The sequence below is a fragment of the Pempheris klunzingeri genome, chromosome 19, assembly GCF_042242105.1.
Source record: "Pempheris klunzingeri isolate RE-2024b chromosome 19, fPemKlu1.hap1, whole genome shotgun sequence".
Taxonomy (NCBI): domain Eukaryota; kingdom Metazoa; phylum Chordata; class Actinopteri; order Acropomatiformes; family Pempheridae; genus Pempheris; species Pempheris klunzingeri.
The window spans coordinates 21,056,771-21,082,983 of NC_092030.1; the positions used below are offsets into that span (position 1 = coordinate 21,056,771).

Below are 26,213 nucleotides of genomic sequence, written 5' to 3' on the forward strand. Positions count from 1 at the left end.
TTTAGTGACATTATTAGAAGTATTCTGAGTCTTTACTGAAGTAAAAGTACTAATCCCACACAGTACAAATACTGTTACAAGTAAAAGTATGTGAGTATAATGATAATACGGTTAAATGTGGCCCTCTGTGTCTGCTACTACTACTATTATATATTCTATATTATAATCTAACAGCTCATATTTCTTATGAAAAGTGCTGTGAAGTACGTTCACTCAGCTCCTGTACTTTAGTACAACTTTGAGGTTGAGTATTTCCCTTCGTTATACTTCTACTGTACTACATGTTGGATGTCAGTACTGGACTTTTTATCCCACAGCATTTATTTAACAACAGATGGAGGAAGTATTCAGATCATTTACTGCAGTAAAAGTACTAATACCACTCTGTAAAATACTCTGGGACAGTAAAAGTCTGTGAGTGTGATGAGGAAACTGTTTAAAGCATTAACTGTGACTGTTGTACTATTATAGATTCTATCAGTAGATTATTGATCCTCCTCATTGATGGAAAAGCAGGATTTGAACTCTTTAGTATCAAACTGCAGCTGCTGATTCTTTTCATTGAAGTTTGGTTTGTAAAAATGGTGAGAAGCAACAGTCCAAAGCTGAAAATGATTAAAAATAGATTAAAATTAATAGAATAATTTAATAGCAAATCTTCACACGAGAGAAGAAGAAGAAGAAGAAGAAGAAGCTGCAACCAGGAAATGTTTTAACTATTAATCACTTATTAAAGTAGCTTTAATTTCCTGCCGCTTGACTAATCGATCAGTTGTTGCAGCTGAACATACACGACGACGATAAGCTCTCTGGGAAGTCAGGAGCGTCTCTCTGAGTTTGCAGCTGCACTTGGAGAAGAAGGTCGGCTGGCAGCTGATGTGTAAAGTGTGTTTGTGTTGTGTTTGATTAAGCAGCAGAGGGACTATTTAATCATCTCCGCTGACGAGCTGCCAGTCGCTCGTCCCCTCCAGCGCTCCACACACACTCCAACACTAATAGCTGTCTACACTCAAATTGATTATCAGATTAATTGAATTTGATCGTAGCTTTTTGGCTCCAGATGTGATCGACTGGAAGCTGGACTGCTGTTGGTAACTGTGTGCTTCTGCTTTTGTTGTCTGATGATCACATGAAAGCGTGAAAGGCTGATTTACGTGTCTGCGTCGCAGCAGTGCAGGCACCAAGAGGTGATGAAGAGGTGGATGAAGACGACATGAAAGCCTTTAGTTTGGCTGGAGTTGTGATATTAGTGGTGATTACTGCAGGTTAGATGGACTTCTTCCTGTGATGCCTCAACTTTGGCACTAAACTACAAATTTGTCTTCTTCTTTTTTCATTTGACCAAAGTTTTTTAATGTCAGAGTTGTTGAAACATGAGCACATTTTGTCTCCCAGTACTGATGGTGTGTTCTTACTGTTATCACATCATCACCTTCCCCCTAAATTAAATCTGTACTAAAACAATATTAACAGCTTTCAGTGAAACATTTGCTGCTTCTTCCTGTTTTGCTTCGCTGTAGACTGAATGTTTCGGGGCTTTGGGAGGTGGAAACACGTCGTTTAAAGGTAACTGTGTCTACGTGCATGTACGTATTAACTGTCAGCTGCACTAACAAGACAATAAGTGAGATCAAAGTCTGTGGGAAGTCCTGATTTGGCCTTTTTATACCATTTCATTGTATTTTTTTGGATCCGAAGACACCAGCCAACACTTGAGATGTTTATTATTATCGCTGGTTGGACACTGTGTGAAATCCTTTGGCTGTTCTAAGATAAAAGATAAAGCAAGAGATTTATGAAGACATGTGCAAAGAGCAATTAGATATAGAAACAGAATGTTAGGCAACAGGGTGTAACAGGATATCTGGCCTTTAAATATCGAAATAAACCAACAATCCAATTAAAAGAAGAGAATTAAAGCAGTAAAAGTTGCTGGATGTTCACATTTGAACACGTTTTCATGCCCCGCTGTTCTCTGACGGGGGCGATTAGAAATGAACGTGTGGGGGGGGGTGTTTTAAAGTGTCTCCACCAACAGCCTGGACCTCCTTCTGTCATAATCGTCTTTCATCTGCTTTTGCACAAGAGGCTCGAGTGAGTCAGTCAGTCCAAACAAAACGCCGCAGCGCTGTGGAGGGTCGGCCGAGGGTCGGCCGGGCGCCTCCGGTCACAGTTTTGGCTGGAGAGGGCGGGCGGAGCGAGGGGCACGGCGAGCGGTCGCAGGAAGGGGAGGAGTTAGTGATAAGGAAAAGGTCAGGAAGCTGAAGTCAGAGTGAGAGAACAGCGTGTCTCAGTCTCTCCTCAGCAGCTACAGCCTTCTGTTCAATTACAGCATCTTATAGACAGACATCTTATTACACCTCCTCCTCCTCCTCCTCCTCCTCCAACGCCGTGTGTGATGGAAGTGGAGGTGTCTGGAGGCTGGCGGCTCCATTTGATAGGACAGGTATAACGGTCATGTGATCTGAGCAGCCCCCTCCCCATCCCTTCCTTTTTACACAAGATGTGTGGCGTCTGACCCAAATCTGCAGAGTGCAAGACAAGAAACCAAAGAGGAGAAACGAGGGAGGGGAGGAGGGGGGGGGTGGTGTGTTCAAGGCTCTGATGATGTTGGGAAACGAGCACGTCAGCTGGTAACGGTCAGATGAAGGAAGAGGGACGAGGAAGATGTAGAGAATAGTGAAAACATCTGGTTCTGGAGGAAAAGTGGCAGATAGACATGCAGGAGTGATATTAAATGAACCAAGAAGAGGATGTGTGAGTGTGTGTGTGTGTGTGTGTGTGTGTGTGTGTGTGTGTGTGTGTGTGTGTGTGTGTGTGTGTGTGTGCTGAGAGGAGAGTCTGCCTCTTCACATCTCTGTTCTCTTAAATTCCTTTTGAAATCAACAAGCTAAATTTAGCTTCCAGCACCCCTCCCCCTCCTCTGAGAGGTATCAGAGCTACAGCAGTCAGTGATAGGCTAACGTTTTGATGTGCACAGTCCACACACACACACTCTCACACACAGATTAAAGTGAGTGGCTCTGAGTGGGAGGGCACTGTGTCTTTGTGCACACAGTGTGGGCTACGGTGGGGATAAATTGTTGCTGTGCAGCAAATGAGCTTTGAGTAACGGCCTTTTCATGCGTCTGTCTCTCTCCCTCTCAGGGCTGCCTCTTGAGGACAGTGGGGGCTCTCTAATGATCCCCCCGTTCATCCGATGAACCCCCTCAACTCCATGAAACCCTCCCTGCCTCCCACTCCACAAAGGTACACACACACACACACACACACTGCAGTGACATTAAGCCCAGTGTCCTCAGGTGAACCATGTGACGTCTCACCTGCTCTGCCCAGCGGCCTGTTGTGGCCCCCGGGGGCCTGTAAGACAAACGCCACTCTCTACTCTGCCTTTCCAAGGCCTCGCCGCCTCGCCGTCTGTGTGAAACGTACTTGGATGGAGCGGTGGGGGGGAGGGGGGTGTCGTTTTAGTGGAGGTAGTAACAGCGACGCCAGTGTAAGCGCTGAGAGCCGGCAGGGCGGGACGCCTGTAGACGCTGCCGATGTTGTTACACGTCACGCCTCTTTAGCCTCTTTACGGCGTCTGAAATCACACACGGGGGGTTTGGTTCAGTGTGAAGAAGCAAAGCCAGCTTAAAGGCAAACCTTGTTTAAGGTGCAACACAAGCCCCACCAAGTCTGGACAGCAAGACTAAAACATGAAATGTGTGGTGTTTCTTTAAAGATTGGATCCAGGCCACATTTAGAGGTGGTTTGAAATCAGATTTTTACAGATGCGTCTCCGTCTGAGTGTGTTTTTACGCCGACGTCACTCCCCGGACAGCACACACTGGACAGTAATCACACCACGTTGATTGTAATTCACTGCTGTAAGAGCAGCAAACACACTAAAGTCCATCATGTCGGCAGCCAGCGCAGATAGATTGATGATGTCTGGACGCACAAACCTGATCTGAGCTCTTAAAATAAGAGTGTGGACGAAGACAAGACTCTCTTTGTGTCACCTCGCTGAGCCTGAGCTTCACGTTTCCATCTGCAGCTCTTCAGAAATTACCATTAAATGTTTCCATCCATTGCCGTCAATGCAGATATTAAGCTGTGCAGACGCTTTTTATTGATCCTCTAAGTTAAATGTTGGGATTTCAACAGATTTATCGACTTAAGCATGAAGCACAAACAGCCACACAATCATTTTATCCCAAACAAACGTCAAAAACAGCCAAAATTTAAATAAACTATAAACTTTCTGATCAAAGACGATGAGTCTGATCAGGCTTTCAGTCTGAATCAGTGACGTATGCACCTTGTAATCAGCTTTCATCAGACTTTTCTGCTCCCAGAATCAGTTGACCGACGATGACGTTGGCACAGAATCCCCGGATGCTTTTATCCGTTTACAATTCCAATAAAATTTATTCACAAAGGACGACCAAGTCCTCAAATGGCATCATTCTGCTCCGAACCAAATGTAAGATCATGTTTATGGAGCTGCAGAAAATCTGCTGCCTGTCCTGTTCTGGAGCTGTTTTTTCTGCAGTTTTATCCACAGCATGTAGGATATTCCTGCAGTGACATGAAAACCAGCTCACTGCAGTTTCTGATGGATCTTTGGACAGCGGTCATGTGGGGAATCGGACCGTGGAGCTGCTCAGACTGCTGACTAAAATTTCTGACATGCCAGAAATCCAGCCGAGCGTCGCCAGCCAGATTGTTGATCGCTCAGGCAATCGCTCCGGCACCGTGACCCCCTCAAACCGCACGTCAAACGACAACCCATCAGGCAGAAATGCGACCTAAAATCGGGCCGAACCTGCACAGATTACTGTCCGGCTTCAGGAGTTTCCACCCTGAGATCAACAGGAAGAAAAGGACGGAAATGATAAATGACTTCCATCAGACAGGATTCAGTCAGTGTCAGTTTTCTTAATTACAAACTGTCAAGGCGGTCGGCTGGTAAGTGCTGTCTCTTCAGCCTTTTTGGAAGCAGCTTGATTGTGTTTACTCAAGTCAAAGCACTCTTTAATTGACTGCAGCCACAAAGCCTGTTGACTGCTCTATTTCTCTCCGGAGAGCCATGAAAACACGAGCCGTGCTGCCAAATCACTGACACGACAGGCAGCCTCAGAAAATGTGACAGATTGTTTGTTTAAAAACAAAAAAAACTAACCAGGAAAAAAGAGACAGATAGTTAAATCTGATCTTGTATATTTGAAATAATGTCAGTTTAAAGTTGTAGTTTGGATTATTTGAAGTGTCGTACTTACTCATAGTCGGTTTATTACCTCCAGTAGATGACAGCAGGAAAATAAAAAGGGCCACTAAAAAGAATCAACATCAGTTTAAGTGAACGTTATATTCAGAATATTTTCAGTAGACAGTCCTTTCTGATGGGGAACTGAAGCCATGCTCCTTCTCTCTTTGCTCACTTCAAAGCCACCAAACTCCATTGACAAAAATAGTGATTTTTACCACAGAGAGCACAGGAGTTTCTAGTCTACTGCTGCCTTGATCGGCTAGTTTGCTGGTGTTATTGTGTGACTTGTGGTGGTTTAAATGGTTTGATCAGATCCAAACTAACATGCTTATCAGTCGATCAAAGCAGCTGTAGCCCAGTGAACTGCTGTGTTATTCGAGGTTAAATGACTGTTTTTGTTAATGGAGTCTGGTGGCTTTGAGGGGCGTGAGGAGAGAAAGAGAAGGGCTGTCTGACAGCAATGTAAAGTGGTGAAAATATTCCAAATATAGCGTACGCTACACATTTGTTTTCCTGCCTGCTTCTCCAAACTGTGGACGTGCTGACTGCCGTCTACTGTAGGTGATACGTCAGAAAAATGGACAGTTAAATGTAAAAACGCACATCAGTAATGGACGAAATGGCGAATGTGGTGTGGCAGTGATGCTGGGTCTTATTTTCCTGCAGAGGAAATGGTTTAGAAAGAGGAAGCAGAGCTCAACCGTCGGATGAATCAAGCGTGCTCAGGTTAATCGTTAGCCCACCAAGGTGTAAATGATGCACCGACTCCGTCCTGTCTGTGCGCAACTGCTCAGCAAATAAGCTCCAATAATAATCTGCTTCTTTAGAATGAGGGAATCATGAAAGCATGTCTCTGATATTGATAATATGTGGATGAATGCTCTCTGCTGAACCTTCCCAACCATCCCAGTAACTCGGCCTCATATCCTCCTGCAGCAGCGACGGCCCCTACCTAAATGACCCAGTCTCCTGGCAACCAGGCACCAATCAGCACCCAGGATCTCTCTCTGTAGTAACCACAGTGTGGGGCGTGACCAATCCCACACACAGCCAGGTAACGCACGTCTCAGTACCCGGGGGGACGCTTTTATTTTATCTCCTCCTGTGTTTGTGTGCTGTAAACCACTTCCAACAACGGCAGCTTAATTTATCTGTTTGTGTATAAAATCACAGCCCAAATGTATCAGACTGCAGTTGAAGCAGCTATAATCTGCATTTTCATCCAAAACAGGATCTTTTTCTGTTATTTAGTTGGTTGTGTTTGTTACATACATTGCTTTTGTATCACATTTGACTGTGTCTTGTGCTGTTCTGTTGTTTTGGGATGTTTTTTTGGAAAATAAGGCCCAAAAAAAAGAGTGAAGGGAAAATATAGAAACAGTCGAGACAGTTGGACAGTTTACAGTTTATTTCTGGAAAGTCATGGAAATAAGAAATCGGCCTGTTCCAGACAAGGGACGTCAGGGGATCTCGTAAATTATCGAGGCAAGTTGATTTTAGATTGAACTTGACGGAGCGAATCATTTAGTGATGATGAGACGTGTTCTTTAAGCACAAAGTGAGCGTGAATCCTCGCGGGCCACCGTAGATCCTCTGAAGGGAGGGACGAGCTGCTGGCTGCACTCTCACCACTAAATCTTCCACTCTCGTCCTTTATAAATGATTCTTTTCGTGGGCCAAGTCACATTTACAGGACTGGAAATCCAACTTTGTATGATTTGATGCAAGAAAATGTAGATTTAGTAACGAATCCTCCATCACCAGCAGAATTACTTCTAAGAACTTCTTTTAGTTTCACTTTTCACTCCATTTTCCCATATTTTTGCCCTCATTTGAAGGCTGCTTCTCAATTAAATGTGTGTTATTTATAATAAAAGTGAGTTGAAAAGAGTCACACTAGTTATCAATGGAGCAGGCGGAGGATGAATCCAGTCAGCGGTGTCTCAGGGCGCTGATGTAACTGATCTTATGAAGTGGTAAATAAACAGTGGCTGCTCTTAAAGGTCACTCCTACACTCTGCTGTTAGTGGGAGTGATAAATGTGTCTTCTCTTTCCTCCTCAGTTTCCTCTTTAGCGTGTCTTTTTCACAACTTCCTGATTATGAATGCAGGTGTCGAAGCATTTCATCGACATTGTTATCCTGGGAAATGTCACGTTTTATATGAATAATAATTATATTTCTCTAAATTTCATGCTTAATTGTCAAGTTTTAAGAGAAAATACAGACAAATTCTAATTGACAGAAATGTTAATTGCCGTTTTTCGCACATTTTCTGACATTTTGTCGACCAAACAATCAGCACATTAATCAAATTAATTAACTGTTGGTTGCTGCACTTAATGGGGCTTTATTTGGGTTTAAATTGAGAGTTTATTTAGAGGATTTCCCTTCACTCAGTACCAAATGTCATCCATGTTTCCAGGAAACTTTCTGGAAAATGTTTAGGACTTTGCAGCCATTAAGAATAAAATGTTTATTGCATGTGACTGTATTTAAATCAGTCTGTCTGGCTGATGGTGTGTCTTTACCACCACCATCCTCTCTCTGATTGACTCTGTTCCACTCATTCACCACTTTATCGCCCATATAACACTCCTCTGTCTGCCCATGTAGGTGTTCGGTGCGCCCATGGGCCCGGGCGAGAGCTCCGGCGGTCACATGATGCCTGGAGGCAGCCCTGGCATGGGCGCCGGCATGGGCTCCCAGTTCATGAGCCAGCAGTCGTACGGGGACGCCGTCTCCAAAGGCTACGGCCAGCCGGTCATGTACGGACGCCCCAGCGCTGCTTACAACCCGGCCTCCGCCTACGGTGGGAGGTGGGTGGAAAGAGCTCGCCGTGGTTTAAATACACAGGAAACTTTATTTAGAATCATGGTTTTTGAATATTTATATATAAAATGCTGCGTTCAGGTGCTCCTGTGATGGTCTCAGAGGACTGTTGGGCTTTAGATCGACGTGTTAGCGTGTTAGCATCTGCTAATTTATAGTAAAGATGAAAAGGAAACTGAGGCTGATGGGAAAGCTGTTGGTTTGGACAAACTTAAACCTTCACCTCCTGATAGAGTGAGATGGAAAGTGAATCACTGAATCACTGATGGATCATCCTCTGGGGAACCAGAGTCGCCAACGTTAATTTATTATTTGTTGAGCTGTTTCACAAACGCCAGGATGAAGTTGTGGAAGAGTGTCATTCACTTTACATATTAGAGATTTAAAAAGGAGTGTTTTTATTCATCTTTAGGCATGAAAAACAAGATTTTAACTGTTGAAAAGATATTTTTACATGTCCACTAGTTGACATACAGCTACTGATGCATGATGTGCACTTCAGTGGACATGTGATTAATCATAATTTCCTCCCAATATAAAATCAGTACTTGGAAAATTTAGCAATTGCATGACTCCTTAGATGTTACTTGATGTCCCCATATGTTTCTTACCTGCAGGGGTTTCTTTTTCTAGAAGGTTTGAACAGAAAGAAATGAGCACCTTGGTGTTTCTGTCTGTCTGTCGGCCATCTTGGCTTCACTCTGAGTGGATGAGATGATGCAGCAGCTTCACTGTAGCGGCTGATGTGCAGCTACGCCATCAAAACTCATGCATATACAAGAAAACAGCTTCTGAAGAGCTGCACGCTGTAGTGACCTCTGTGCATGAAAGGGTTAAGCTAAATATCTTTTCCTCATTTAATCTGATGCCTTACTGTTATTCATTAATTCAGACCGCCTGTTTCCTCCCAGTCCTGTCATGCAGGATAAAAACTGATGACCAGCTTACAAAATAGATTATTTATTTCATGTGTTTATTTGCTGACTTCTTTTATTATTATCAGCCTCCAGTGGCAGTTTGGTTAGGTTTAGGCATCACAAGGAAAAGATGCTAGTTAAGGTATATAAACACAAAACTCTCCCCAACGTGCACCCGGGTGCAAATAGCATCTGCCTTTTTAATTTCTTTGTGCATTCATGTTGGAAAATTAATGAAGACTCATTAAAAGATTTAATTTACTGCTAATACTCACCTGTCCCTGAACTGCACAGATTTCAGAACAGAAGAACCACCATGCTGCCGCTCAAACTAAATTATCGACACCTCCGTTTATTTAGTCCTGGATAAAATATCTTTTGTCTTTGCTACTTGGAATAATAAATACACCCTGTGGATGTTTTTTTAAGGTAGAAAACGAGCCTGTTTTAATTGTCCTTGACGCTCAGGTAGAGCAGGGCTAGACCACAGCTAATTTATTTTAAAACTCAGGGTCTCAATAAGGAAGTAAAGTTAATGCAATTCTAAGAGCTGAAAAACATAATTAACTCCTATTTAGCAGATAAAAAAAATCATAATTTAGAGTTCCCTGTTCCTTTTTAACAGCCGTGCTCTCGTCATGAAAGAACATAATACTTGAACTTGACCTTGATGGTTAAACAGTGTTGTATATTTCTGTGCAGCACTGAGCTGTTTCTTTCATGCATATGCCAGCGTGGTCGCTCTTCACCAACTGCTCTGACTCACTGCTGGTGACGAAACCTCACCCACTCACATCCCCGTCTTCCCTCCTCTCCTTTCCTGCAGTTACTCTGGTAACAGTGGCGGCGCCGGCATGGGCGTTCGTCCTCCCTCAGACTTCACTCAGGCTGCCGCTGCCGCTGTCGCTGCTGCAGCTGCCACGGCGACCGCCACTGCGACGGCAACTGTCGCAGCGATACAGGAAAAACAGAACCAGGAGCTGAGCTATGGACAGGTAAACGTCTCTGCCCGGGTAAACGTGTCTGTCGGTGCTGCAGCTTGGGATCTGCACAGGGACAGCAGGGGCAGATGCAGCCGTTATATCACCCTCTGCAAAGCCACCAGACTCCATAGACAAAAACAGTCATTTTATTTCTCAGAACGCAGGAGTTGCTGGTCTGCTGCTGTTTGCAATGTGTTAAACAAATATTGTGTTGGATGCAAACTAACCCTTTAAAACACCAAAATCACACTATAACTCAGACAAACTAACTTACTGAACTAGCTGTAGACCAGCAACTCCTGTGTTTTTTGCGAGTTGAAATTACTGCTTTCGTCAATGCAATTTGGTGTCTAAATGACTGGTAGGTAGAAAAAGCTTTGGAGCTGGTCCAGTAGATCGCCTCAGCCAGTAGCCACGAAATGGGCTGCAATGGCCGAAACGTAATAATTTGGGGCAACTGCACCCGATGAAAGTACGTCCACTAAAGCCACCAAACTCCATAGAGAAAAACGGTAATTTTACAGAAGTTGTAGGTATACTGCTGCATCTATCAGGTAGTTACAAATATATATATTTCTAACACTTAAACCTAAAACATCTCATTATTTGGCAAAGAGCAAGTTTATCTCATGTTATAATTATTATGTACTATTCAATAATCTATAATAAATCTTTATATCCAGCAAGAATTAAGCCATTTATTTATTTTAGTATCATATTATTGCACATATGTAGTCATATAGAAGGCTAATAGTGACCCACACACACAGTAAGGTTAAAAAAAGTGGGGATATTTGATCTTTTCTGAATAAAACTGTCCACAAAGTCACTGTGTCACCATAGTTTTTATCTATTTGTAGCTCCTGTGTAACTTTCCCCTCTCTGACACACAGTCAGCGCTCCGCCGACCCCCCCGCGCCCTCCATGCCGTGCTAAACGCCCAGTGAGCTTTGTTTTGACCCCTCGCTGTCGTACTTCCCTTTCCCTCCCAGATGGGTGGAGCATCCTCCTACAGCACCCAGTTCCTGTCCCATTCGGGCCCCCGCGGCCCCCCAGGGATGGTCCCCTCCCGGCCCGGACCCCCGCCCTCCTCCGCAGGCCTGTACCCTTCGCACCCTGCCCAGGCGCAGAAGATGCCCCAGCACGGAGGGTATCAGGGCGGACCGCAAGGGCTCAAACGGCCTTTTCACTCAGAGGTCAGTGAGGTCAGAGGGGGGGTCTGCAGGAGGCGACACACTTTTTTTACCTTGTTAATATCAAATTATAGCCCCTCCCCTTCAGCAGACACTCTGCTTATACTTATGAAATTAAAATACACAGAATAAATATTGTGTTTTTTATTATAAATCAAAGCTAAAATGTCATCATTTGATTCTTGTTTGTGTTTTGTTGGTTTGATTTTACATGAATTTTGTAGCCAAAAGAAAACTTAAGTGGATATTAGTTATGATTAAAGCTAAAACAATGAGTCCGTTAACTGAACCGTCAGCCAACAGAGAATTAATTGAGTCATTATTTGTTATTTTTCAAGCAAAAATGTCAAATATTTTCTTATCAAATGTGAGGATTTGCTGCTTTTTTCTCTGTTCTTATCTAATTTTAAAGTTAATGTGTTTGAATTCGTCTGCAAAACGAATCATTTCAAGACGTTTTCACTGTTTTCTGATCGATCAATCAAGAAAATAACCAGTAGGTTAACTCATAGTGGAAATACAGTACAGTCCCATTAACGTCTACTGATGTTTAATCCTTTTATGTGTCCATGTACATCTTTTATTCTATTTCTTGTGTTTATTTTACTGTTTAATTTGGTATCATTGTTAATTTGGTATCACTTTTTTTGTGTCCAGGGTTTCCCGGTGCAGCAGTACGGCTCCGGTGGGATGTCGGGGTACCCTAACCAGCCCCTGCAGTACCCCCCCGGCCCACAGCAGCGATGCGCCCCCTCGCCCTCGTACCCCTCCAGTCGGATGCCTCTCATGGGACAGTACGGCTCTGGGTCACACAACCCGGCGCAGTTCCCCCCCGGAGCCGGCCAGCCGAATCCCCCCCAGTATTATAAGGTAAAGATGGTTTGAAAAGCTGTCTCTGTATTTTTAAAAGGAAATTAAAGCCCGATCTTTTTAATCTGGCTTTGGGGTAAAGGTTTAATCCCTGGGTTTCACATTAATTTGATCCCTTATGTTTATTTTATTGTATTTTTGACCCTTTTTTTTAACATTTTATTGATGTCATTTTGCTGTTTGATGCACTTTGGGCTGCATGTTTGTATGAAAGATGCTAAATAAATAAAGTTAAGTTGATGAATAACTCAAAAAAGTTGAGTTAATCAGTTCTACTGCTGATTTACAAGTTAAGGGCTGATAACCAACTGTGATATTTGATATTTTAAAAATTATATAAGCTTGAAACATTAGCACACAACACAAGGGGAAATGTTGAGTGAGAATCCCTTCAGATAAGATTTCAAAACAAAAGTTCGGTTAGAAAACCTTCACAATAAAAGCAGCACAAATAAGAAAACAGAAGAGAGTTTATTAAAAATTTAAATGGAAGTTAATAATCTTAAGCATCATTCTTGGGCCACTTTTTAAATGTTTTTACATTTTAATTTAATTACTTTATTTATTTGAGACATTTTTCCAGCAGAAAGGCCTCAAATGTGCAAAGACTTTTCTCTCTTTGGCTATTTTATATCATTGAGAAGAGGTTTTGGACAGAACAAGAGGTCACGCTGGGCTCTAGGAGACTGTGACGGGCATTTTCTTATTAATTAATTCATGGAGAAAATAATTAGCAGTTTAAACTATATTGAAAATGATCTTCGCGGCTCTGCTTCCATCTGATTTGGTGACGTTTGATCAAAAGCAGTTTGGAAACAGTCGAGCACATTGACTCAACCCTACATTTGTTTTGAATGAGAGCTGTTGAGGTGTCCCAGGCGCTCAGATCTAATTTCTTGAACACCGTTGAGCTCCGTCTGGACGGATCATTAGCTTGGTGTCATGTTTCCTGTCTGTGTCCTTCAGTCGGAGCCGTTCAATGGTCAGGGCAGCCTGCCAGCTGGAGGGGCAGGAGGATACAACGCCTTCACACAGGCTGCCGTCAGCGGGGTAAGTGGTGTGTGCGCTGCTGTGAGGGATATTCTGTGCGATGAGGCGACGACCTGCAGCTCTAAACACTCGTCCTCGTCCTCGTCTCTCAGCCAGGTCGGGGCGGGGTGATGCCCGGGTATCCCAGCTCACCGATGGGAGGGAATCCCACGCCTCCCATGACACCTGGCACGTCCATTCCTCCGTACCTGTCCCCGGGCCAGGACACTAAACCCCCTTACCTTCCACCGGACACCAAGCCCAACATCATCACCCAGCAGCCCCCTACAGGTGAGACATCATCAGGCACCAGGAGGCACCGAAAACACAGTTAGTTAGTTACAGAAGCCTGGTTTGCTCTGTCATTTATACTCTATACTAGATTTAATGATAATAATAATAAACTAAAGCGGCTGGATTACATGTAGTGACGTCTCCTCATAGTCCAGTTAGCACTGAAACTTGCACAGGGTGTCCTTCAGAGGTAAGAGTATATCTGTCTGTAGTGCTGGGGGAAGTATTCAGGCCATTTACTGCAGTAAAAGTACTAATATCACTCTGTAACAAGTAAAAGTCCATCAAAGGTGTGTGAGTATAAAGAGGGGAATGTAGTATTAAAGTATTAAAGTATTATTAGTAGTATTACTGCAGTAAAAGTGCTCAAACTAAACAAAATTAGATTAAAATTAAAAAAATAAATTAGAGAAAAAGCAGCAAATCTTCACACGAGAGAAACTGAAGCTGAAATTCTCTGTTAATCGACTTTAATTAATTTATTAATGGTCTAATATGTATAATAATACTAAATGAGTAATAATACATATTTCAGAAACTCTTCATATCATAAAAACATCTTGGTTTGTAAAAGAACTAAAGCTTCCAAATAAACAAGCACAATATATGTGGAATATAAAAACGCTCTCCCTCGACGTGGTTCCTCAGAAGATTGTTGTTTCTAAAAGCCGCCTGTGTTTCCCGCTGAAGGTAACCCCAGTGACGACCTGCGCCTGACGTTCCCGGTGAGAGACGGCGTCGTGCTGGAGCCGTTCAGGCTGGAGCACAACCTGGCCGTCAGTAACCACGCCTTCCAGCTCAGAGACTCCGTCTACAAAACACTCATGTTGAGGTGGGAAGGCTCTCCAAAAACACTCCCTCTTCTCCTCCTTCTCCTCCTTCACCTCCTTCACCTTTCACCCTCACAGCTGCAACCAGGAAGTGGCCCCATGAGTCGTTTCACCATCAGAGCTGGATCCATTCGGTTCGATAACATTTGGAAAGTCTAGAAGAGCCTCGTGATTGAATCAGTTTATGCCCATTGAAGTTAGCAGAGAGCTAACCAGGTGTTAGCCACGCTTCATGGGCCCAACAACGAGGAGGATCCAGGTCATTTTGGACCCAGGAAGTGGAACTTTATTGGCTTCATGCGCCACAGAGCAGCTCTCATAGGAATGAAAATCCTGCCTCCAGCGCTGTGTGTGTCCAGGTCTCTTTATACATCCACACACACCTCTGGACAGGTGGACAGGTTTAATCCATCACCGCACCAGGACAGGCACATTTCTTTATGTAGCACCTTTCAGACAACAAGGCACAGAAACATTACATGGGAAGTAGTTAAAGCTAAAGAGAAGAAGCATTAAAAGACAATAAAAGCATGTGAATAAATAGTTATGAATTAAAGGAAGTTCTGTAGCTCATTTATTAGAAAGCCTGACTTTAAATGAGCAGAGCAGAGAAACTCAAAGCTGCTAAGAACAAAACATGTTTTCATCTTTGTTCTTCTTCCTGCGTCTCTGATGAGCCGCTCCCTCCCATCCAGCACCAGTCCTCCACTAGTGGGGACATTTAGTGTTGCGTCAAAATTAACAGGAAAATAACGAGAGAAGGTTTTTGTCCTCATGAAAGTAACAACGACAGTTTATTCAGACGAGAGCCAGTGGACGAACCGACCAGGAGACGTCTGTGCTGGTCAGAGAAATGCAAAACAGTGAGGAAACAATATGCAGACACACAAATAAAATGACTAAAAAAAAATGAATAAAAAGTAAAAACAGATTTGCACACAGCAGGAAGAGCTGAAACTGGAAGATTCACATGAAGCCAGAAGAAAAGTCTTATCGTCTTTCTCTTTCTCCATCTGAGTTTATTTGTGTTTTTATTTTTCTATTAGTTCTTTCTTCATATTTTCCACTGTGTGTTTGTACCTCTAATAGCCTTTGCACTGATTGCTATTGAATATCTGATGTATCCACACTAAGTGTTTCACAAACTGCTGTTTCATGGTGAAACAGAGTCACTGCCTCTCTCTCAGTGTTAACAGGAGACAGTCACCACAAACCAGACACGTTACCTCCCCATAACACCTCCATCTGCAACATGAAATGTGGCTTTTTACAGCCGTACTCCTCCCTCTGTTTCCCTTCCTGACTGATTTCTTTTTTTATAAAAAAAAAAAAACACACCAGATGAGGAAAAACACATGAGGAATGTTTGATAACCCCACCCTGTCTCTTCCTGATCGTCTGTGCTGCGTCTCCCCCTGCAGGCCCGATCTGGAGCTGCAGTTTAAGTGCTACCACCACGAGGACAGACAAATGAACACTAACTGGCCTGCGTCTGTGCAGGTGAGCATCAGCAGCTGTTCTTCTCAGATGATTGTTTCAGTAGTCCTGGTTATTTTAGGACTGATAGTGTTGGAAAAAGTCATCACTCGTGTTCACTGTCGAGATTTCACACCTCAAAGTGTCCCAGAGATGAAATGTGTTCACAGTCACATCTGTTTAAGGGTGTCGGTGTGTTAAAAGCATCAACAACTAGGTTAAATAAGAATGAAATAAATATACTTCTCTCCTCTTTATCAGGTCAGTGTCAACGCAACTCCTCTGTGCATCGAAAGAGGCGACAACAAAACCTCCCACAAGCCCTTGTACCTGAAGCAAGTGTGTCAGCCAGGACGTAACACGGTGCAGATCACAGTCACCGCCTGCTGCTGTGTGAGTAGCCTTGAAACGACACCTTCCTCTGTATCTCTTAGATGTGACGGATCAAAGCCCCGTTTTAAATGTGCTTTTTTAAATTTTTGTGTCCCTCCTCGCTCTCCGTAGTCCCACCTGTTTGTGCTACAGCTGGTCCACCGGCCGTCTGTCAGGTCTGTCCTGCAGGGTTTGATGAAAAAGAGACTCCTGCCGGCCGAGCACTGCATCACCAAGAGTGAGTCCACATCCAGCTGCTCTCTCTCCACCGATACACAGCAAACAAGGACATTTACTCAAGTTCTGCACAAGTGTTTTACTCTTCTGAGATACTTATGTTACTTTATACTTTGTGTCTGCAGCCTTTTTTGTTTTGGTCGTCTCTTAAAGCTATTTTACGTTTGAAGAAAATGAAATGACAAATAGTAATAGTAGTTTCCGAGCAGCAGAATTACTTTTTCAACAGAGTAGTTTTGTTGTTTGTGTTTCAGTAAAGAGGAACTTCAGCAGCGGCACCATCCCGGGGACCCCAGGTCTGAACGGAGAGGACGGTGTGGAGCAGACGGCAATCAAAGTTTCCCTCAAATGTCCGATCACGTTCAGACGAATCCAGCTGCCGGCCAGAGGCCATGACTGCAGGCACATACAGGTGTGGTCTCTCTCTCCCACACACACACACACACACACACACACACACACACACACACACTTGTACATACAAATAAATTCTCTCAATCCAATGTATTTATTTATGTTGCAGTGTTTCGACCTGGAGTCGTATTTGCAGCTGAATTGTGAAAGAGGGACCTGGAGATGTCCTGTGTGCAAGTACGTACTGGATCCAGGTCTCACTGAGGCCACACACACACACACACACACTCTGCATTTTGGCCTCTCGTCCGCAAGAAAACTGTGTTTCAGGTCACTAAAGTTTTAGGTCGCTAATACAGATTTTTTCTTCAAAGCTCCAGTTCCTGTTCCATGTGAAACGGAGCGATGCCTCCTCACCTCAACTCGTGCATTCGTCCCTTGTTGTTTTGCGTAATGAGCTCACGTCTGAAACTAGAACGACAGACTGCCGGCTTGTCTACGTCTGCTTTGCTCAATCAGCCAAGTTTACTAGCTAACGTAGCGGTGCTGCGGTTTAAAGTCTGACACAAACGACGGTTTTGGATGATTTTATTTAAATGAAAGAAGATAAGATAATGAAAGGGACAGGACATGATAAAGGTCTGTGATAAAAGCACTGAAAACAGGTATAATATTATAATTATTATCTTAATTGAAGTGAAAACTGGGAGCAGTGAATATTTTAAGCGTTTGCGTCCTCAGGTAGACGGAGATATTTTGCAAAACAAAGATTTATTTTGTCAAACACAGTAAACCTGTGGTCAAGGCCTCAGAATCAGGTCTTGTGAGCACTAGATGTAACCAGCAGTTTGTTCCTCTCCTTCACAGTAAAACGGCTTTGCTGGAGGGGCTGGAGGTGGACCAGTACATGCTCGGGATCCTCGTCTACATCCAGAAGTCAGTGTGTGTTTCTTGTTGATTAAAAACCTGTCTGTCCACTAACTGTTGTGTGTCACTAAAACAAAGCCCCGTCCACGTCTTCCCTCCTCAGCTCTGACTACGAGGAGATCACCATAGACCCGGTGTGCGGTTGGAGGCCGGTGCCCGTCAAACCAGACCTGCACATAAAGGAGGAGCCCGACGGTCCGGTGCTGAAGCGCTGCCGGACGGTCAGCCCGAGTCACATGGTCCTGCCTAACGTGATGGAGATGATCGCTGCTCTGGGCCCGGCGTCGTCCCCCTACCAGAGTCTGACTGCAGGGGGCAGGAACACGCCGGACTACAACAGGCCAGGTAGAGTCCCAGCGCTCAGGTGTGAGGAGTGAGGCAGTGGTGGGAACACACACACACACACACACACACACACACACACACACACACACACACACACACACACACACACAGTAAAGTAAAAGTAGTGTAAATATTAGGATAAGAGCATTTATTGACCTGCAACTGGTCGATGCTGCAACACAAGAACAGAAATAAGTACAGATTGATTATTAATTAAGTCCTTTATTTATATACTGGGTGTCGTACAGGAACATTTTCTTAATTATTAATCTTTGTTTCTGTATTTGTGAGACTTGTTCGTCACCAAATTCCTCTAACTGCACCAACACGTCAGAGATTTGCTCCTTTCAGCCTGATTAATGCCGACATGAATGATAATCAGCCTTAAAGTTGTCGTGGAAGGAGAACTGGTCTTACTGATTAAGTGAAAGTAACTGATTACTGCTTATTTAGTCATGGACACATCTATTCAACTATCCACAGACAGACAGACAGTGTTATTACTGTGATAAGGCCCGTGGGAGACAACATTAAGCCAGTAGAATAGAGATTTGTCTGCAGTTAGACATTAAAAAACAATGGAATTACACATTTAAGAAGCTGCTCATGTCAAAAACTTGAGTCTTTGGGATAAAGGCCTTCTTTAATATGTTATTAGTCACCACTGACACAATCCTGGGTAGTTTATTCTTGGATCTACAGGTTTAGGTGACCCCCCCAATGACCATATGCATATGATGTCAGATCTTTATAAACCTGGTTTTGTGGCATGTCTGCTGTCGACCGGTGTTGTACGTAATGTGTGTGATCTGTAAATACGCTCACCGTCCACAGTCACAGCTTCGAGCTCAGTCTAACACGTCATCTGCTCTTAGATGGGAGGTGACCCAGAACAGTATTTCAAGCAGTAGAGCAAAGACCAGTGAGTACAATGTCGGCGCCCCCCTCCCTCCCCCTGCACACGTCCTCTTATACCCCACAGCTGGAGGCTCTTTCTCTGCACGCCGCTCTCTTACACAAGAGAAAGCCAAAGCGTACGCTGACCTGTTCGTATGTGCCCACTGGAAGTAACATGAGCTTTGTGTTGTTCCTGCAGGGAGCCAGGGCTTCTCCAGCCAAACGGGATTCACAGACTTCCCCAACACCCCCGGCACCCCGACGCTGGGCGAGTACGCCTCCTCTGGACCTCCACCGCCACTCCCCTACCAGTCTGAGCAGGTCAGACACCTCTAAGACACCCCCCCCCCCCCCCCCTTACATAACACGTATGAGAAGACACACAGGGGCAGCGTCTCTTCTGTTCGCTCCACTCAGGACGTTCTCCTTAATGGTTGAGCAGGCATCAATGAGGATGAATAGGCGGCAGCCAGAAGGCACTGTTGCATGAGCTCGCTTCACGTACAGACACACAGTTGTGTAAGTGTCTGTTATGCAACTCAAACGGAGGCTGAATCTGTGGTAAAAACAGACTTCGATTCTGTTCTTCAGCCTCTAATCAGCCACCAGTCTGGTGAAATGATGTCTTTATTCTCCTTCTTCAAATCCACGATAAAGACCAAAACTAGTATAAAACAAGTGTAGATTTTCCTGCTCATATGTTCTTTCATCCAAAACAACACATCAGCAAGCCTCACTGTTGTACTGGCTCACACACACACACACACACACACACACACACACACACACACACACACACCGTCCTGCTGCCCCAAATACTCACTAGAGCACCAAATGTGGATTAATCCGCTGCTGAAAATAGTCCCCAATAAATGCAGCATTCCCTCCTCCTTCCTCCGGTTTCCACCTCGTATGAATTGTTGTGAAAGTATAAACTCTTAACCTGTTTTTAAGATGAAAGTCTTCAGAAATTACCTTTTTCAGAAATGAAACTCTATATTTGTAAAGATTTACTGTGTAATAGTGATACTATGTGTGACATAAGGCTTATCCACACTGTTCCTCATTGAAGTTTTGCAACCAATGATTATTTTCTGTACTCTGACTAAAAAATGACAACTACTAACCATCAATCATTAAAAGCTCACACTGCTGACCTGTCTAGTGAGACTACGTTGCTATCAAATTTAGATAAATGACTCTAATCTAAAGGAGAACTTTGGTATCTTTAAACCTGGGTCCTATTTTTTCAGGCTCAGAGTGTTATTCTAAGTGTGTGACAGCATCATGGAAAGGATCCCTACAGAGAGAGACCTGGAAGATCCTTCTGGTTTAACCACAAACAGCCGTTATATCGCTCTCTGCACACACACCAGACTCCATTCACAAAAACAGGGATTTTAGAGAACAGGACACGGGGGTTTGCTGTTCTACTTGCTGTGACTTTGGTGTTTTCTCATGCTAGTTCAGATTCAAACTCACTCTTTAAAAACACCAAAGTCACACATTAACACAAAAGAACTGCTACTGCTTGAGGCAGCAGTAGACCTACAACTCCTCTATTCTGTTAGGTTAAATTACTGTTTTTCTCTATGGAGTTTGGTGGCTTTAGTGGACATACTTTGATCGGGTGCAGTTGCCCCAAATTATATAGTTATATTGCTCTCTGCAACCACACCAGACTCCATTGACAAAAATAGTAATTTTACCTTGCAGAACACAGGAGTTGCTGGTCTACCTCTGCCTCTGTTGGCTAGTTTATTTGTGTTATTATGTGACTTTGGTGTTTTAAAGCCTTAATTCAGCTCCAAACTAACACGTTAAAACACCAAAGTAACAGCAACGATACATCAACTTCCATTTTCTGCAGGGTAGAATTACTGTTTTTGTCAATGGAGTCTGGTGTGTTTCTCTTCAGATGCTGCAGGAGCACAAATAGGGACACACAACGGGGCCTTTAAGTCTCTGTGACTCCTCAGTAGCTGAAACTGTTTGGACAAATCCTAGTAGTGTGCTGACTGTCTTTTCCTTCTGGCCTGTGAGTCCGGTGAAGAGCCTTGACCTGAACCTGAAGTAGACAGCGCTGACTGAGACCGTATCCGCTCCCATACCGAAGCAGCTAAACCACATACGGCCTGTCGCAGCCAGCTGCTCGGCTGTCCGCTTAAAGGTTTTCGAGCAAAGTGTCCGTCGTCCTCTACTGTCACACACTTCTGGTGTTCAGCCTCTTCAGAGAAGACCACAAGGATTTCATAGAGCGTAGACGTCCCCCACTGTCAATTTACTGCCATTTTTATCACGGTAAAATAAAGATTCTCCTCTTTGTGTCCCTGTGTGTCTTCCTGTGTGCCGTCAGACGCCTCACCCCGGACGAATCGACCACCATAGCATGCTGCAGCAGCACAGTTCAGGCGTTCACGGTAGTCAGAGTCTCGGTGACGCCGGCAGTCCGCTGCCCCAGCGGAACGCCAACTCCCAGAATTCCCGGCTGCAGGGCGACGGCTCCTTCGGTCTGGGAGGCCCGGGGGCGCCTGGAGGAGAGGGAGCCGATCATGCACTAGATGTGAGTGGAAACCTGGCGATCGTGTGTGCACATATATGACGCCACAGCCAGTTAGCTTAGCTTAGCATAAAGACTGGAAACGGGGGGAAACGGCTAGCCTGGCTCTCTCTCTAGAGGTTTTATAGTGCGGCAGGTTATCTCTTAACCAGGACTTCACAGGTGTTGGTAGGGTCAAAATGTCGAACTCTTCCTTTAAGTTTGTTCTGGTTAGATCCTTTGCGATCGAACGTTAGCCGAAGCCACGTGTGTAATTTATACTAGGCCGGTTTTTCAGAATTTCTTTCCTGCTTTTGTTTCCATTACAGCTTTTTTTCTTGCATTTAAAAGATAAATTTAATTCCCCTATTTGTATGTTTTTTATTATAAAGTGTTAGATTGTTGTTAAATTCACATCTTAATTGCTTCTGGAGATTTTATAGATTTTAAATCTCTTTTTTTGCACCATAACATGCTACGAAATTAAAAGTGAACAATAAGGCAGGTGTAGGGTAAATCCTTGTCTCTGATTGGCTGTCCCGTACTGAGCACCTGATCTTGTGAGGAATCATGTGATCACTTGAGTAGTGCACTTACATGTTAACTTGGATATTTTTTTAATGCTGGGCCCATATTTCTGGTAGGTGCAAAAGTTTGGAACTGGTCCAGTGGATCAACAGTCAATGGAAGTAAAATCAGTGTTTTTTTGAATGGAGTCTGGTGTGTTTGCAGAGAGCGATATAACGGCTGTTTGTGGTTAAACCAAAAGGATCTTCCAGGTCTGGCTGAGGCGATCTACTGGACCAATTCCAACTTTTTTGACCTACCAGTCTTTTAGAAGAAAGGGGGTTATCCTTAAATCTTAAACTTATACTTTCATCCCCTCATATCTCTGCTGATTTGGTGTTTAATTTAGCTGCTCTGTGTTTCTTTGCGCTGTCTGTCGTGAAGCTTCTTCCTGAGCTGACCAACCCGGACGAGCTGCTGTCCTACCTGGGCCCCCCCGACCTCCCCAACAACAGCAGCGACGACCTGCTGTCGCTGTTCGAGAACAACTGACCGCCCCGGCGTGGTCGTAGCGGCGGTCACCTTCCAGTCCGGCCTCTGCTTCTCTGTTTGCTGTAGCCCTGCCCTCATTGGCCGAGCAGCACGTCTCTGTCGGCACCCACTACTCCTGTGTGTGTGTGTGTGTGTGTGTGTGTGTGTGTGTGTGTGTGTGTGTGTGAGTGAGAGTGTACATGACTGCGTTTTGTTGTGTATCTTTTGTCTTTTTGAAGTGTCCTGCTGTACTTTGGCATTCATTCAGTGCAGTATGCAGGAGCAGGAGGGAGCACTCCTCACATGTGAACACTGTCTGTCGTGAGTATGAAGAATATAACAGAAAGTAGGCACTGACTCTGCAGACCAGCATTTTAAACTATAGCACAAACCACAGGCTGAAGGATTTAAATAGACAGTATTTAATTTATAGATTTTATCAGTTGAAGTGGAGGATAATGGAAGCTGGGGGTGGTTTTTCCCAAATGTTTTCCTTTTGCATACACCTACATTAAAGGGCAACTTCAGTATCTTCAAAACATGGCCCTATTTTTGCATATTTGTTGTCTGAATAACTGGTAGAGGTCAAAAAAGCTTTGGAGCTGGTCCACGAAACGTAATAATTTGGGGCAACTGCACCCGATCAAAGTATGTCCACTAAAGCCACCAAACTCCATAGAGAAAAACAGTAATTTTACCTAACAGAGTAGAGGAGTTGTAGGTCTACTGCTGCCTCAAGCAGTAGCAGTTCTTTTGTGTTATTGTGTGACTTTGGTGTTTTTAAAGAGCGAGTTTGAATCTGACCAACATGAGAAAACACCAAAGTCACAGCAAGTAGAACAGCAAACCTCATGTTCTGTGAGGTAAAATCCCTGTTTTTGTGAATGTAGTCTGGTGTGTGTGCTGTTTGTGGTTAAACCAAAAGGATCTTCCAGGTCTCTCCCTGTAGGGATCCTTTCCATGATGCTGTCACACACTTAGAATAACACTCTGAGCCTGTCAGCACTTTTTTTTTGCACCCACCAGTCAATTCGGACGCAAAATATGTGAAAAGTACCAAAGTTGCCCTTTAACAAACAACACACACATTCCTGGTAGATGACTTTTGCAATGCAAACGCATATTTCAACCACTTACCTCACAACCATGGGACAAAACAAAAAAAAGACTCTCTTAATGTAAACTTTTGTAATATTTGAAAGTGATTTGCAGTGTTGGGGCATCCGATGAGCGTTCACATTCACAGACCTGTTGCTCAAACTGGACTTCCTGGTATTAGAGAACCTCACCAGATTTTCTTGTCTGATTTTGTCTGTGACGTTCGGAGCCGTCAGTGTTGGTTCATTCATCGTCTGTTTTTAAATTTATTCTCCGGTCCTTCTCTCAAACCTCTCCTTGCTTTGCGTTACACTTGTCCCGGTGTAACCTTCCAGTTTGGGAACCACTGCGCTAAAGGTTAAGGATTGAAATATTCTTTATTCTTCTTAATGTCAACGACTTTCTCGAAAAAAGGCCAACACCTGAAAGGACACCTCCGGCTGTAAACTCTGTCAAACATGGACGTTTAATCTCTTTAAAACTTTTCCAAGAGCCAGAAGTTTCTTTTTCTTCCCTAAACGATGTCGCTGCTGTATAATGGGATGTATGTCAGTATCCCCTCCTGATAAAACACCCGTCTCTAAATACTTTCTGACTTCCTGTTGTGGCTCTCGGCTTCAAATCCACCATTTCCTGCTTTGACGTGCATCTTAAAATGATGAGTTTATAATTTCCCCCCTTCATGTGACATTATTTGGGAAAAAATATGTGTGAAAGTCAAGAAACAAATAATGTTTTGCTTCCACTTTCTCTTTAATTTAAAAGATAATTTTGAAAGCCAAGAAAGTTGCAGTTTGTCGTAAAGATGGTGAAGTTTTGGTTTGAACTACGACCTCTCGTCTCCAGCGATACGCACCAGCTGCTAGCGAGCGAGCTAACTAGCTTAGCTGCATTCCTCATGCTAATGTGACGCTATCTGACTTTGATGTGTTTTATTAGTGACTCCTGGTCCTTTTATCAGCCGGGAAGCCAAAGAACTGCGACCACATCCTGATACCAAACACACACACGGCAGCTTTAGCTACACATGAAGCTGTTCAGTCTGACAAGTCTGGAAATTAAGCAGAAAGAATTAATAATGCAGCTTTAATGCTCATTCATATGATTATTGTTTAGTTTTGTCTGAAAGAGGATTATAAGGGTGTTTGTTACGTCTTATAATTCATCACTTTTACGACAAACTGTGACTGTGTTGACTTACAAGATTATTTATCTCTTGCTGCAGACTAACTGTATGTATTCTTCCCCAAACTGGGTGGAGGGACTTTGTCTCTATAACTTTATTTAAAAAAATAAATAAGATAAAAAAAAAGATGGGAGGAGGAAATGGTGCATTTGATGGGGACTACTTTCAGCGGCGGATGAATCCATATTTAGTGGTCGAGAGAGTATTTGGGGCAATAGGAGTGTGTGTGTGTGTGTGTGTGTTCGTGATGAACCAACATGTCTCCCAGTGCAACAGTTCGGCTCTTTGGTGTATTTTTTTTTAATAGTTTTTGGCCTTTTTTTTTCGTGGGATTCGTTGACAAGAAGAAGAAAATGAAAAAACACACATAACATCACAGACTTGTCCTTTAATTCATAATGATGTAAGATAAGGGCAGTTGGAAGTGATCGTATTTTTGTTTTTTAGCAAAAGAAAAGAAAAAAGATCCAAGTCTGACCTCCTCCTCATGCAAGAAAAAGAAAAAGACGTAAATAAAGATGTAGAATAGACTTCTTTGGGAGAGCGCTGAGGCTCATCGCACCTCCGACATCCTTCAGCACTGTGAAATGTATAAAAACTCCCATCTCTCCCTCTGTCGGCCTCACCCTCCTTCGAAGGGTTAATTTTTTTTTTTTCCCCGAGCATACTGTAAATGAGTACAGCCGTGTGTCGTGGCATTTTCTGCCATTTGAAAGCTATGAGTATGTTTTTAAAGTTGTTTGACATGTATAACCCATCATGACGCGGGTTTATGTACTGTATAATCAGCTGTTTTCATTAGAGAACGTGTGTGTATCAAATGACTCGTTAATCATTGGTAATTTTAATGTTATTAGTTGGATTATGGATCATCGTTGGCACTGTATACATCCTGTACGTCGGAAAATTATTAAGCAATTGTACAAATCTGGCGTCATACAAATGCATGTGTGGCAGAAAACAGTCGGCTGATATCGAGTAATGCAGTTAAAGACGCAGAAATTATTCTTAATACCACTTTTTAAAAGCTGGCGGATTTTTCTATGAATGATTTCACCCTCTGTGGTCCAACATTGGCCAAACAAGGCAGCGAGAGATAACGTTCTTTGCCAATTGAGCAACACAACAATATTATATTTGGAAATTATGGACTATTTAACTGCAAATTTGCTAGAAGAGACAAAAAAAGAAAAGTTTTTTAATATGTAAACTATTCCACATATTTTGTAACACATTGTAATTGCCATTATTTTCTATTTATTTTTTAATCATAATCGTCGTACCTACAGTTACCTTGTCCCTCTCCTGAACCTCAGAATCAGAATTAAAAATCACTTTATTTGACAAAAAGGGCTTTATTTTTACTTATTCATTTATTTTTTTTGTTTAATTCAAGAGTGAATATGTATATACTTTATATTTAAGTGGCTTATCATAGGTTTTTTTATTATATGGTAATTTATCTGCAAACTGATTATAGTTCTCCTCAGAGCCACCAGATTTCATTGACAAAAACAGGCATTTTACCTCATGGAATATGGGA

At 43.3% G+C, this 26,213-nt stretch overlaps 1 protein-coding gene across 1 annotated transcript; it reads left to right on the forward strand.

Annotated features, from left to right (window-relative positions):
* The first annotated feature begins 3,144 nt into the window (after window positions 1–3,144).
* On the forward strand, window positions 3,145–22,418 carry zmiz2 (zinc finger, MIZ-type containing 2). Its single transcript, XM_070850398.1, has 19 exons — window positions 3,145–3,249; window positions 6,191–6,308; window positions 7,870–8,072; window positions 9,829–9,997; window positions 10,978–11,181; window positions 11,836–12,048; window positions 13,015–13,098; window positions 13,191–13,368; window positions 14,062–14,203; window positions 15,623–15,701; window positions 15,939–16,070; window positions 16,182–16,287; window positions 16,541–16,698; window positions 16,810–16,877; window positions 17,508–17,576; window positions 17,671–17,912; window positions 19,009–19,130; window positions 21,166–21,372; window positions 22,300–22,418. Exons 1-19 carry the CDS (start codon window positions 3,200–3,202, stop codon window positions 22,405–22,407), a joined length of 2,652 nt encoding a protein of 883 aa, XP_070706499.1. The 5' UTR covers window positions 3,145–3,199; the 3' UTR covers window positions 22,408–22,418.
* Window positions 22,419–26,213: the final 3,795 nt, after the last annotated feature.